This window comes from Molothrus ater, chromosome 9 (genome assembly GCF_012460135.2).
Source record: "Molothrus ater isolate BHLD 08-10-18 breed brown headed cowbird chromosome 9, BPBGC_Mater_1.1, whole genome shotgun sequence".
Classification (NCBI taxonomy): domain Eukaryota; kingdom Metazoa; phylum Chordata; class Aves; order Passeriformes; family Icteridae; genus Molothrus; species Molothrus ater.
The window spans coordinates 5,409,193-5,423,876 of record NC_050486.2 but is presented as its reverse complement, the minus strand read 5'-3'; the positions used below and the strand labels follow the sequence as shown (position 1 = coordinate 5,423,876).

The 14,684-nt window shown below is 37.5% G+C and overlaps 1 protein-coding gene across 1 annotated transcript in view; it reads right to left on the bottom strand.

Moving 5' to 3' along the window:
- The window catches only part of BRINP3 (BMP/retinoic acid inducible neural specific 3), a 201,163-nt gene that overhangs the window by 46,356 nt on the left and 140,123 nt on the right, over positions 1 to 14,684 (bottom strand). The window contains 1 exon segment of the mRNA XM_036387412.2: positions 13,894 to 14,130. Within this exon segment, the coding sequence (XP_036243305.1) occupies positions 13,894 to 14,130 (237 nt within the window).

The window sequence follows — 14,684 nt, the reverse complement described above, 5'->3', positions numbered from 1 at the left end:
CAATCAGAACCAACAAGAATATTCAGACCAGAAGCTCTCCTTGAAAAAAAAAAAAAAAACAACCTTAGGAAATATCGCTAGTAGCTCCAGAAGTTGATTTCCCTACAGAAAAGGTGACACAGAGCAGCAAAGTCAGCCAGCCCCATTGCAGGGCTGATTGTCTGCTGGTGCTGTAAACAAGACTATGATTTAATATAAATACTGGCTGGTTTTTCTCCCAGGTTAGGAGTTGGAAAGGAGACTGCCAGTTCATCACACACAACAGCCAAGGAAAGCTGCTAAAGCTACTCATGTCACCACCAAGAAGGCTCTTAAGTAGAACTGCGCAAAAAAAAAGAAAAAAAAGAAAAGGTAAAAGGATTTTTAGAATTCCAAAGTTATCTTAAATTTTTATACATTTCCTAAAATTTTCCAAATGCCTCTAATTCCTCTGAAATCCTGTAAAAGAAATATTGCAAAGTTTTCCTCTTTTGCTTTGCTTTGAATCACCTTGACCTTGATGGAATAGAAATTTTTTTGTTGTTATGTCTACTTCATGTTGTTGTTGTTGTTATTTCAAGTGTTTGTCATTATGTCAAGTTTCATATTATAACATCAAAGTTATGAGGTAAAAAATTTTAAAAATGAATAAACGTTTCAAAATGAAGGTCAAGTGCTTTACTGCATTCCTAAAAATATACACTGAAAACAAACAAAAACCCCAACAAAAACAAACAAAACCCAAACAAATAAACAAAAACCAACCAACCAAAAAAACTAAATTAAACAAAAATCCCAAAACCAAACAACAAAAAGCCCCATAATTTTGCAGTTACTGAAAGATTATTTCTGGTTGGTTTATTCAAAGTAGCTGTCTCTAGATTTTGTAGCATCCTGTCTATAAATCTCTGCTACACTTCAACAGACTTTTCTGTTTAGACTGCAAGCTCTTCAGAGAGGCCTGGTTCTTATTATATCTTTATAGGAAAGTCAGCACAACAGACCCCAGATTTAATTGTTGCCATTTGTCACAAATAATAAAAATAATTTTGCCTATTGCCCCAGGAAAATGCATCTTTTTTGGAGTCCTCAGTGGGAGCTGCAATTCATGTAAGGGGTGAGAGTTCTGGAAGGAAAGATCTCCTAATTCCCATTTTATCACACATTTTACTGTAGTGTTTGTGCAAACCTGTTGCTGCTCCAATGTGACCACCATGTTATCAATCCTATTCAATAAAAATATATTTTTTTAATTTTAATCAGGGCAATAAATATGATGGCAAGTCAAATACCATTGTCAGCTGTAAATCAGGACCTGAAAGCACAAAGCTGGAAGTCTGAGAGGATATAAACCATGGGACCCACATTTCAAATGGTTGGATGTGATTGCTGTTCAATAAAGTGCTGCCTCAATATTGTGTAGATGTTATTAAAGAGATTTATAAAAGATAGATGTTTTTTAAAATATCCCACCATGATGCAGAAGCCTGGAGAAAACAAAGTGCTAAAAATGAACATATATTTGTTTTTATGTTGCCATGAATTTTAGTTCTTCATGATGCATTACTCAATTTGTCAAAGAAGTAGCAGCTGTGTTCCAAGAAATATATGTTTGAAAATAATCCAATTCAAAGAAGCAGAAGACTGCAGCTGGAAACAACCTTATTTCTTTAGAGAAGAGACAGTAAATCTGAATTTTCCTTCCCCTTCTCCCTCCAATTTAGGCTAAATCAGTCAGCACTCCTGATAATTAAAATATTTCTTTCTCCAAAGCAAAAGATTTCTCCTTTAAACTTTCTGAAGGACAAAGGGAAGGGAGGAAATGTGTGTTTTATGCAATACATGGTGTCTGTTTTTCAAGGAGGAAAGGAAGTCCACACTTCCTTTTGGACAGACTATTTGAAGTGAAACAATCCAGCTGCTACAGAAACCTCAGGCAAGGAAATTTGGATGATTCTGGCAGTGGGGTAGATTTGGAGCAGGGTGGGGGAGTGGTTTGGTTGATTTCTTTTTGAAGTGAGAAATGCTGCAAGGACAGCTCCTCTCATCCCTGAAGTTTGCAAGAAGGAAAGAACGGGGATAAGTGTCAGTGTGGAGGTGAAATTGGTGGGGAACAGAGATCCTCTGGTCAGTCCTTAATATACATAATTCTGAGGAACCTCATGTAAATGTTAAAAGTGATGAGAGGAAATAGCCTCAGGCTGCACCAGGGAAGATTTAGATTGGATATGAAGGAAAATTTCTTCATGGAAAGAGTTGTCAAGTATGCAACAGGCTGCCTTGGGCAGTGGTGGGACTCACCAGTCCTGGAAGTGTTTTTAAAATGTTTAGACAACAGGGTGGTGGTGCTGGTTGATGGTTGGGCTTGGTCATATTAAAGGTCTTTTCCAACCTTAATGATTCTGTGGTTCTATGATAGGTGTTAGATAATACATATCTATATGTATATACTCATGTGTTTGTATATTTATACACATATCTAACACCTACCACAGAATCACAGAATACATCAGAACCACATAACATAAAACATATATGTATGTTATGGAGTTAGTGCTAGTAATGTCAGCCTGTTATAGAAACACAAAAACAAAAATCCTCCTCTCAGAAGCCTGAAAAGTGTCCTGGTGCCACATAAAGGTGAAATAATTTCAGTCCAAATTGGTAGTGGAACCAGAATATCATCCTATAAATTGTGGATTAATTCAGAAGTTCTGCTGGGCAGGAGATAACCTTGCCTGGAAGGGCTCACATTTCCTACAATGAAGCAACATGTTTCTTATTGCAATCTAAACACGACCTTGACAGCAAGTTCCCTTTCCAGAAACCAAAAATCCAGACTCCACAGATGCCTCTGAAAGTCCCAGCATCTGAAGGGCATTCCCTTCATCCTGTCAGGTTTGATTTTGGTTCATTACTCCTTAAAATGTTTCTATCCCTGCCCTTCAAAGGGATGCCTCTTGGAAGTCAAAGTAAGCTTTCAAGGAAAATGTCTCAAAAATTTATCTACTGGTTATTTTGGATTTTTTTGGTGAAAATTTTTATGACCTCAGTGTGGTTTAGAAGTAGTCCTGCAACATGGATGTCCCAAAGTCCTTTATTATCTTTCTACAGAACTATAAATTCACTTAATGCATAAGACATATTCCTTATGGGCAGATGTAGACATAACCTCTGTCAGTCCAACATTTACCTCAGCTGAACATGCTGGCAACTCCTACAGTTTGAAAACTGGATAGGGTAAATAAACATGTAATGATTCACAGGAGGATAAAGGAGGGAAGAGAATGAGTGAAACTGAAAAATGTTCTTGGAAAACACATTGAAGTAAATAAGCAGTGTTAAGCTGTTCCAGGAGAAGATTTAAGAAGCTATGAATCAGAACAGACAACACTGCCCTAGAAGAAAAGAGAGGCCACAGAGTGACATCACTCTTAATAAAGCAAGCCCAAAGCTGCCAAGGCAGATTGGAATTCCACCAAGAACGAGGGGATTTTGTCACTAACTTTGAAGGGAATTACATTATGTCCTGTACATGGTGGACATAAGTAGAATTATATTAGATCAAGCCTTCTGCTCCTCCTCTTATTACAATGTCATCACAGTGTTTGAAGCATCTCAGAGTGCAGTGCCACGTGAAACTTTAATGAGTTGATTTGCCAGGTGCAGCAGGAGTTGTTTAATGCTTTTAGTTTTGGAACAGGGGCAATTATATCAGCTGTACCATCATTTCTGAAGTAGGACAGGAACAATTTAGACACTGACCCTCCAAAGACATTATGCACATCCCACCTGTTCATTTTATTAAAACAGAGACACCTCCACAGGGGTGGAAGAGCTGGAAGGGGAGCATTGGTCACAGAAGGAATGGCAGCTTGGTGTATCTGCTCATGTTATTGATTAAACTTCCTGACAAGCACAGAGGGAAGTTAATTACTGGGAGGCAAATTAACACCCCTGCAAGATAATGGAGAAAACAATAATTGTATTAAGAACTCAGGGGGCTAAGTTTTCCTGGCCCTGAGCCTGAGGCTGTAAGCAGTGCTTGAAAGCAAACCACGGCTCCACTGCTCAGGGGCAAATAGTTTGAACCATATTGATTGAAGTCTTTATTCTCAGTGATTAAAAAGCACCTTCAGCTGCCAGTGAGTCACTTCAGACTGTTCACAAGGAGTCTTTCAATTAAGATTTCAAATGGGACTCACTTTGCATGGCAATGGCTCTGTCCTGGGCAGCAGAGACAGACTGTGCACAGTGACCCAGGCACATCTGTGCAAGGACCCTTGCCCCAAACCCACAAAAACAAAGCTGTTCAGACAGCAAGGTTACATTTGTGGTGTCCATAAACTGAAGAAATCCTTCAGCATTCTGTTTGAATCCCAGGTTTCATTTTTAGTCTCATTTTACTTGCATTTTAATTGAATCACTGCAGCTGGAAAAGCAAGAATATGTCACTGGACTGAGAGGGGACTTGCAGTGCAAACTGCCTTCACTGCCAATGATGGAGTGAATTTATAGTCTCTCAGTGAAACCTTGTCATCTTGTGACATTATTTAGGATTTGAAATCTCAACACTCAGTCTGAAAATCAGTCCGGGCATCTTTTTTCCATTATAAATACAATGAGTTTCTTCTGATCAGAGTGTACAACACAACATCTCTGTTTGAACTGACATTTCCAAATTATGCCTGCAGTTACCTTCTGCCCTTTTACTTCCTTCTAGTAATTTGAAACAGGTATAAATGAGACCTTTGGTACATGTTTTAAAATGTCTGTCTCAGAATGCAGTTTCTCTTTGAGGAATTTTTGTTGGCCTTTTGGGGGGGGGGAGTTTTCTGGGCTTTTTTTTTTTGGGGGGGGGGGGAGAGGGTGTGGTTGTTTTCTCTCCTCCTGTAGCAGAAGAACCATAGCAAACACTATAAATGCCAAGATAATTTTTAGCCAGAGATTAAATGGCAGCCTGAAATTTTTTAAGACACCATCACTGTATTTTACACAGGAGTTATTGAGGGCATTTTTTAGCTCTTAGGGTTGTCACTATCACTGCTGGTAAGAAGGAAGAAGGCTGGGATCCAGGTCTGTGTCTCCATGATGTCAATCCACAAGCTTGGCTGCTGGGAAGAATTACCTTTTTTACTTGTCAGCCAGGTGACTTTGATTTGGATGCAGAGAGAGGCAATAAAAAGGAATCCCACAGTGTCCTCTTCTGCTAAAGCAGTTTTAAGAAAGGATTTGTGCCACAGGAATAGCAAAAAATGTGCACCTTATTGAGGTGGCAAACAAAATTACACTTGATTTTTCTGACTAGATAGAGGGATTTTAAAGATTAAATTTCACAGGCTGAATGCAGATTTGCTGCAGCTTGTCCATCAGGAAGAACATGACAGCAATAGTTTAAAATGCTTGTCTGATGGAGAGGAGGAGAAAGACTGTTCCACTGGTTGCATTCCTTAATGCACTGCCAGGAAATATTAATAATTAATATTTCCATAATTAAGATTATTGAATATATCCATAATTAAGATGATATAATATTTCCATTATTAAGATGATTCCAGAGGAATGGTGTATGAAATGGTGAAAAACCTAGTACATATCTGATGGTGCAGACTTCTTGCCCCCTGTACCTTTATGTTGTGATTCACATTTGATCTTGAAGATTTGAATTTGTCTTTGGCTCTCCTCATCATGTATTTTGTGCATCACAAAAAGTTTCTGTCTTCAGCACTGGACAATCTATTCAAATTTATTTACATCACCTTTTTTTCTAGCTTGAAATTTAGTCAATTCAAATCTAAGTTAAAGATATAACTTTATATTTTGTTTAACTGCCTGGCTTTGCACCTGCTTTCTCAAAGCATCAATATATTTTTAGCAAATTAAGTAGGTCCAGCTGTATCTGTTATTTTCTGATTGCTACAAAAAATTGGATGAAAAAGTAACTCAACAGATGTATCACTCTTTATTGCTATGTGCTCAGCATCTAGGAGCATCTACATGCAAGAATTATGAGTATCATTCTCTTTTCTAAGAAGTACCAAGAGATTTGTGTAGATTTTGAGACCAAATATGACCACTTGCTATAGCTGGGTGCATTGATTGACTATTGGACTGTCTCTGGTGTTGGGACAATCCCTGAATTCTATTTTGCAGCTTCTTTACAGCCTCAGCAATCACAAAGGCAGCGCTGTCCATCTGTAACAAACACATGAGGCTGGCAGGGAGTGTAAGGGATTCTCCCCTGTGTGGTATTTTTGGGGTCCTCAGGACAAAGGAGGAATTGAGAATCTATGTTTTTAGAAGGTTAATTTATTGTTTTATATAAATAAAATAAAAAATAAACCTTCTAAAAACATAGAGTCAGATAGTATAGTTTTAGTATAGCATTATATATTATATTATATTATATTATATTATATTATATTATATTATATTATATTATATTATATTATATTATATTATATTATATTATATTATATTATATTATATTATATTATATTATATTATATTATATTATATTATATTATGCTATACTAAAACTATACTAAAGAATAAAGATACTTACAGAAGGTTTAACAAGATACTCACTAAAAACTCATGACTGCTTCCAGTCTTGACACAACTAGACAGTAATTGGTTATTAAGTAAAAACAATTCACATGAAACTAATTAAACAACTACTTGTTGAATGAACAATCTCCAATCACATTCCAAAGCAACAAAACACAAGAGAAGCAATCAGATAATTCTCTGAGGCTTCTTAGCTTCCCAAAAGAAAAAAATCCTAGCAAAAGGATTTTTCAGAAAATACAACAGTAACACCCCTGAGCACCTGCAATGTTCATTTCCAGCTTTGATTTTGCTGTATTTTACAACAGTTTGCAGCCTGGCTGTTGGAAGCAACTTTCAGTGTGAAAACAGGGATCAGAATACTCCTCAAGTGGAAAGTTTTGAAGCCAGGAGTGAGGGCAGGGTCCTGTTTTATACAGACAAAGGGTTGGCCAATCTTCTCTTGTGCTTGGCTTTCCTAAACCAGTGCTTAGTGGAAAGAGCCTTTCTTGTTCCCAAATTGGTATTTTTCAGCATGGGCTTACTTCATTTGGGAAAATATGAGCTGAAGGAGAAGTGAGAGTTAGGAAAGTGTATCAGCAAAATATGGTGATTCTCCACATTTTGCAGTTTTGAAAATGGAGATATAAATACCTGGCACTATTAAATGGATAATTCTCTAAATCTCACTGCAGATTATGGAATGCTGGAGATGATCTTTCCTATTACTTTCTGTAGGTTTTGCAAAGAAGTAATTATATAGGATGCAAATGCTACCCCCCAAAAAATAATGAAATGGTTGGACTTCCCCATCTTCAGTATTACTGATTTTTAATTCAGTAATAAGCTTATCATCTCCTCTATTAGAATCCACTTTCTCCAACCCTTTAAATCCAATTCTTTTATACAAGGGATTTTGGGAACATCATTAATTCAATCACTGTAAAGAAAGGGAAAAATATAATTGAACTGAGGAACAAGACTCCAAAGTCTCCAAAGCAATCTCTGCTGAGCAAACAAAAAAAACTTTGTTAACATCCATGCATTGCTATGTATTAACTGAGGTTCAGACCTCATTTTCAGGTGAACCTTTCCAAACTGTGCATTTTTTCAGATGATTTTAAGTCTGTACATGTAAAGGGTAACCAATGCTCAATAGTAAGACATCCCAGAGTTATTAGGGAATTATGGAATGCATTAGACATGAAATCCAAATCCAATGAAGCCAGGGATTTAAGAATAGCTTGCACCAGCAATTCATTTCTGTTAGTACTTTGCAATCAAAGCAGTGATGGTGGATGGATGGACAATGAAAAATAGTTTCAGCAAATATTCATGTGAAAGTTAATATCAATTTACTTTGGCTGCACTTTCATCACTTGCACTTTCTGTGATACTGAAATTTACCTTTTGAATTATCTCTGTAAAGCAGATACAGAAGTGACTAAGAAAAATCAAACTCGACATTTTGAGAAGTTGTTTGTCATTTAAAGCTGTGGATGGATGCACTTCAAAATATTTGCAAGGTGACTTTTGATTAGTTCTGCCTGTGTCCAACGTGTCTGTTGGAGTGAGCAGTGTTTGTGTTCTGTGGTCAAACCCTTCAGGGGCCTCCATGGCTCTGACTCTGCTTCTCTAAAGCTTCTGCTGGACATTCAAGTCAAATCCCTGAAGTTAATGGACTACAAATTGTTTAAAAAATGTTAGCTTCACTTCTTCAAACACTTCAAATGATTCACACAGGCACAAATTTCAGTGCTTCACTGAATCACCCTTGAGCCCAGCTGTGACAGGCAAATTTCTGTCCAGTTTGTGGTGCGTGTGCTCTTTCCTTCCATCTTAGCTGGTATTTAAATTAAATGTTTAACAGAATGAGTTTTTTGTTTCAAAGCTACTTTGAAATTATGTATCATAATATTTATTATACATCTCCTGATCCCACACTTTCCAAGGAAACATTCCAAAAGGGATTTTGTTGCCTTCAAGGAGGGAAAAGATCCACTGCTCAGCATATTGTGAAATATGCAGAGAGAAGGCAACAAGCTGCTATTGCATGTCAGATATGGGAAAATAAATGCTTGATGGAAGATTTTACTTTCATATTTCCAGGAGGTCTCATAAATGCTAGTGATAACAAAAGAAATTATGAAAACACAATTTTGCCGTTTTCTATTTTTTGAGCAACATTATCATCCATGTCCTTATTTATTTTGATAGCCTTTTTAATTCTGAAAGATGAAATTACACTACAGGCACTGCTACAATTTTTTTTTCTCAATGTCAACGACCAGATCACCTTAAAAGAAAATTGCTGTCATTTAAATTGTTTAAATGGAGTGTTCAGATTTCCAAAGATACTCAGCAGCCAACCACAGCAAAATTATGGCACAGGCAATGTGTGATCATGTTCTTATCCTTGTTGTCAGAATCCAGAGCCTGTGGATGGTTTTGGGGGTTTTCTTGACTTTCCTATGTTTTGGAGCAGATCATGATCTCTGGAACATGCTAAATTGCCATTCAGTGTTGTGTGTCAGAATTGGTTTCTTTGTGTATTAACTCTTTAACACTCTCAAAATCTTCCCAAATGTGTAACACAGCAAATTTTTTATCTGCATCATCTTCAACACCGCTGCAGCCATAAGCTGTGGAAGTCCCACCTACTTCCAAAATGTGAGAATATTTTCAAGGAATATTTGACACTCTTTATTGGGGGAAACCAATTACATCCAAGTGCTTAGGTCAAACCTTTTCCCTGAAATAGAAAGGTGGAGTTCACTGAGGTGAGGTAGGAGAAACACCTGGACAAGAAGGTGCTCCTGTATTGGGGCAGAAGGGGAGCAAGAAAATTGGCAATGTTAAATAGCAATTGGACCCTGAAAAGGTGAGGAGGGCTGCAGGGACACTCGAGAAGATTGCACAGCTTTAATCTAACATGGGTGGACTCCCTGGAATCTCAGGGAAACTGAGTGACCTGTGAAAGCAGCAGGTCAAACTGCATCACCTGTTTGTTTGTTGGTTCTAGTTGTCCTTTCAGGCTACAAAGGCTACTTCCATGCACATCAGCAAAGGAAAATGGAGCCCTGCTTGATTCCATTAGATATTTTTAGTGGTAAGAACACAGCTTCTCAGAATGATGGTCTCAGGGAGCACTTGGCTTACACAGTAATTCTGCCAAACTCCTCAAGAAGCTAATGAAATTTGTTAATAAAGGTTGAACAGCTTTCATATGGATTTTTGATAAGGAAACAGCTGCTCATTTTCTTGGGTAGTAGTAGAGTCTGGAGGCCACAAGATCTGATAAAGGATAAGCAGATGGTTCAGAGTAAACAATTTGAAGGAAGCTCTTGCAATTTTTTTAAGATCTTAGTACATAACCTAACACTAAGAGGTTATACAAAGCTCAGTGAGCTAATAGTGATCAAATATTTATTGCTGGAGGGCAGCTAGAGAAATTAAAAAGGCAGCCAAATTTACTGAGAGATAAATAAGATACTGCTGCACATCTTCCAAAATGGGATTTGAGTAGTTAAAAAGTGCCAGAAGAGCCTGAGTGAAATGCACATAAGGATAAAGAGCACTTTCTGAGCTGGGATGTGTTTGGTCATGTAACCTGCAGCAGCCAGAGGGGCTCAAGAGAGTTGTCACTAGCAGCAGGCCCAGGGTGCAGACCAGAGTCTTCCTGTGTGGAAATCAGGACAATTCTTTGATCCAAGAATGGCTGAGATGGGGAAGAACCCCTGATCCAAACCGCTGCTGAGGCAGGGCCACCTAAACCCAGCTGCCCAGGACCATGGCCAGTCAACCCTTGGAGAAGTCCAAGAATGGAGGCTCCACAACCTCCCTGTGCCAGCCCTAGGTCACCCTCAGTGAAAAACTCTTTCCTGGTGATCAGAGGGAGCCTCCTGTCTTCCAGTTTCTGCCCATTTCCCCTTCTCCTGTCGCTGGGCACCACTGAAAAGAGCTTTGCTCTGTCCTCTTGGCACCCTCCCTTCAGGTATTTATATCTTGTCCCTGAGCCTTCTATTCTCCAGGCTGAACAACCCCAGCCCTCTCATTCTCTCTTCAAAAAAAAAAAAAAAATCATTCCTCAGTTGTTTTATCTTGAACAGACAGGAGGAGAGATAACACAGAGAATAAACAAACCATCTTAAATAGAGTATTTACTTCTTCCTCTTTAAACTAAATCCTGCCCACAGTGAATGGCCTCAGGTGACCCCAGTAAGTTTTACATGTCAGTATTAGGGACAAGATTTGTTTCTGGAGGAGGCTATTTTGTAACATCTAAACTAAGAAAGGGTTTGGAAGCAGAAAAGGTAAAAAATTAATTCTCTTGTATTTCCCTTTAGTTGATTCTGGAGTTCACAGTGTCAAAGAAGGGAATTCATGAGTTCATTAATTCCTCTGCCATTAATAGTAGATTAAATGGGACCAGTAGTGACTGGTCTGGATTATTTTTCCCCTTGCTGCTCAGACTGAAATTACTGCATAATCTGGCCTCCTTTCTAGTGAATTTATTACTTATTATAAATAGATTAGAATAAAGCAATATACTGTTATCTAAGAAGCTGATTTCCACTGATTAAGACAAAGACTTAGCAGTTTTCTAGTGTTCCTTAATAAAGGTCACTTTTGTTGCCAGAACGTGCTGCTAACACGGATCAGATCACACTGATATTTGTTAATAATTTTTCATTATGGAAATATTGCCCATGCTCCAAATGTTTCAGAATATGTCTCAATGGTTATAAATAAATATATATATATATATATATATATATATATATATATATCAGTGTGGCTGGAAATGCTTACAGATCACGTGTGACAGCCCTGGAAGAGCTGCTCAGTGGTAATATATGATTTATATGAGGTTGGCTGCTCAATGACTAAGTTATCAATCAAAAATTCCCATGCCAACTTTTTCCCAAGTGCAGACCCATACAAGGTTACCTATCTCATCTTCCCACGACCATCTTTATGCAAAACACTTTAGGAGATAAAAGCAGAAATATTAGAAGCTACCTCTGAGTTGTGGAAGTCATGCTTGGTATATTTATTAGATTAAAAATGATTTAAATATTTCAAGGGCTAAAGAGGGGAGCGTGGCATATGTCTTAATGATGTTAATAACCTAAATTTCACACTTCTTAGTAACCACACCTACTAGCAATTATCAAATTGACAGATATATGTGAAGTTGGCATTTTAGTGATTCACCCAGCAGAGCTAAAGAGTCTTTTAAAAGCCCAGAATTTAACTCTTACCAATTTTCCCCTGACATTCATGTCACAGACCTGAGCATAGGACTAGAAATGTAGCTGACAATGATTCAAACTCATAATTAACTTGATGTCCATTATACAGCTCTCTGTAAGAACCCTCCACAGACCCAGATGTGTGTGTTCTCCAGCTTGACTAAAATTGCTGTTAAGTAGGAGCCTGCAAAGGACATTTTTCAGGCACTGAACAATGTCACAGCCCATTCAGATAGGACAAAATATGGCAGAATATGTGCCACTTTGAAGAGTCAATATATTTGCCCTAGTTTGCAAAGTAGTAGATGATAGCATGGCTCCAGAAATAATTAAAAGTAATGCAAATAGTCATTGGGGAAATGCACCCAAATGTACACAAAACCAACATATCAATTCATGCTTTTACAGTCAGAGATGTATGTGATCTTCTAAGGAGAAATTTTGTAAATTCTGATGTCCTTCTAAACAGACTCAGACAAAAAACAGCATCAGGTTAAAAACTGCAAGAAATGAAATTTTAACTGATACACGGTCTCTTGAAATTACCAACTCTCTTGAGCTGAGGAATCAGTCTTTAACAATAAAACAAGAAATATGAAAATGGATGTATCTAAAGTACTGTTCATTCACACTCTTTACTGATATTTATTCTACCCTTCCCTTAACCACTGTATGGCCTTCCTCCTTTTCTACTGATTTGTTCTTTTTCTCCAACACACTTCCTTACAACCTGGGATTTTTGTATTTTTTCTGACTTTTCCTTATCTCCCTCAATTCTTTTTTTTTCCCTCAACAATTTTTCCCAGGTCTGCTGAGCTCTCCTTACTTTTCCCACCATCTGGCCAGACAGCTGTTTGTGATAGCACTGAACAAGTGAGTTGTGAAAACAATTGTTCAGAAGCTGATTTTACCTGGAGCTCCCATTCTCTGTGGGACAGGAAGTTCTGATGATCAGGACAGGTGAAAGAATGTACAAAACTGTAGATTTTTTGGGGTTTTTTTGTTAAGGTTGGGATTAAATTCATGAGATGGTATTTTTGGTTTGGATTTAGATGCTTATTTGTTTTTATTTATATTATAGTTATTATTATAGTTATTTATATAGAACTCACAAGCTGTGAGTTCTATGGTGTTTTATTTTAATAAACTAAAACTGGAGTTGTATTTTTCTTTTTATAAATGGATAAAAATTTTTAAGGATAAACTCTTTTTAAGAAATAATACTTAAATTATTTTTACTTTTAACTCAGTAACTAATTACTCATGGTTTGTAATGAGGATTTTTTTTAATCTAATTACACAACACTACTTAAATTCATGAAGAAGAAGGTGAAGAAAAAGGAGTAGTTACTGTTTTAAAAATTCTAAAAATTAAAAAAAATTTAAAATTGTTAAATATATTAGTATATGCTAAAACTTTAAACTCTAAGGTTTTTTACTATGTAACATTATATACTTCTATTTAAAATATGCACTTAAAATTTTAGTTGTATTGTTTAATTTTGGAAGTTTTCTTTGTGGTCTCAGGTTAAATGTAGTGTTTTCTTGGGGGTTATTTTTTGTCAGCATAGAAAGTCTAAAATTCTTAGTAATTAGGGTTCTGACATGAAACAAACCTTGATGCATTAAGGAAAAACTAATATGGTGTCACCATCATATTTTCTGAAAAATCCTCTTTGCCCAGGATTCTTCTCCTGGGAAGCTGAGAAGCCTCAGAGAAAAAGAAAAGCAATAATTATCTCATTTGCTTCTCCTGTGTTTTGCTGCTTTGGAATGTGGTTTGGAGATTGTTTACCAACAGGTGAATTGTTTTTACTTAGTGACCAATGAAACAATCACCTGTTGAATAAACAATCTCCAAACCACATTTCAAAGCAGCAAAATGCAGGAGAAGCAAATGAGATAAGAATTGTTTTCCTTGACCTCTGAGGCTTCTCAGCTTCCCAGGAGAAGAATCCTGGGCAAAGAGGATTTTTCAGAAAATATGACAGCGACAATGTGGCACGAGCAAGTTGTAAAAACATGGATGGGATCAGCTGTAACCTAAACCATTCTATGAGATACAGCCAAACAGGGGGGAAAAAATGATATTTAAAAACAAAATCCTCACCAGATTCTTCAAATTCACTGTTGTATGCATTCCAGGTCTCACTTATGCGGAGCAGGTTCTCTTCCATGGCTTGAATGTCCATGTAGGGACAGTTGCACTCGGGGAATTTGGGGCCACACTGGCACCAGCAGTCATTGTCCTTGCAGATGAACTCCCCCTCTGAATTGCAGGCAATGTAGCTCAGAGCTGCCTGCACAAAGTGCTCCTGCAGGTACTCAGGAAGGATGACCTGAAGACCTGTAGGAAATGGAGGAAATATTTTGGTGTGAAAAGCAAAGGAAGTTCTGGAGCTGAGAAGCTTCACCAGCTCACACGGCAAACAAACAAAGTTAGGAAAAACAAAAAATAAATGGAGTTTTCAGGACAATTTGCACTTCTGTCCAGCATTTATACCATGTCATGTATTTCCTTTCTTAATAATTATTTTCAGACACATTCCTCACATTTCCCTGTCAGCATGGAACATCCATCCACTAATGAGTAACCTGTATTCCTCAGGCAGAGAGTTCATTGTTTTAATTTTCCTAGGGGGATTGGGTAACATCAGCTTCTCCTTGCTGAGTGAACAGCAGCCAGAGCCTTGCAGCAGGAAATCACACAGCTGAATTATAATCCTGGTGCCAGCAATGATGTAGATTCTGAAAATGCTGATGAAGGGAAAGCAGCCCTGAGAGACAGAGTGAAGAGACAGCATAATCAGGAAAAGAGGTGTAAACATTTCCATCCAAAATTGGGCTTGTTTTCCATGCTTCTTTTGGCACAACAAGATGTGGCCTGTCTAAACAACTCAT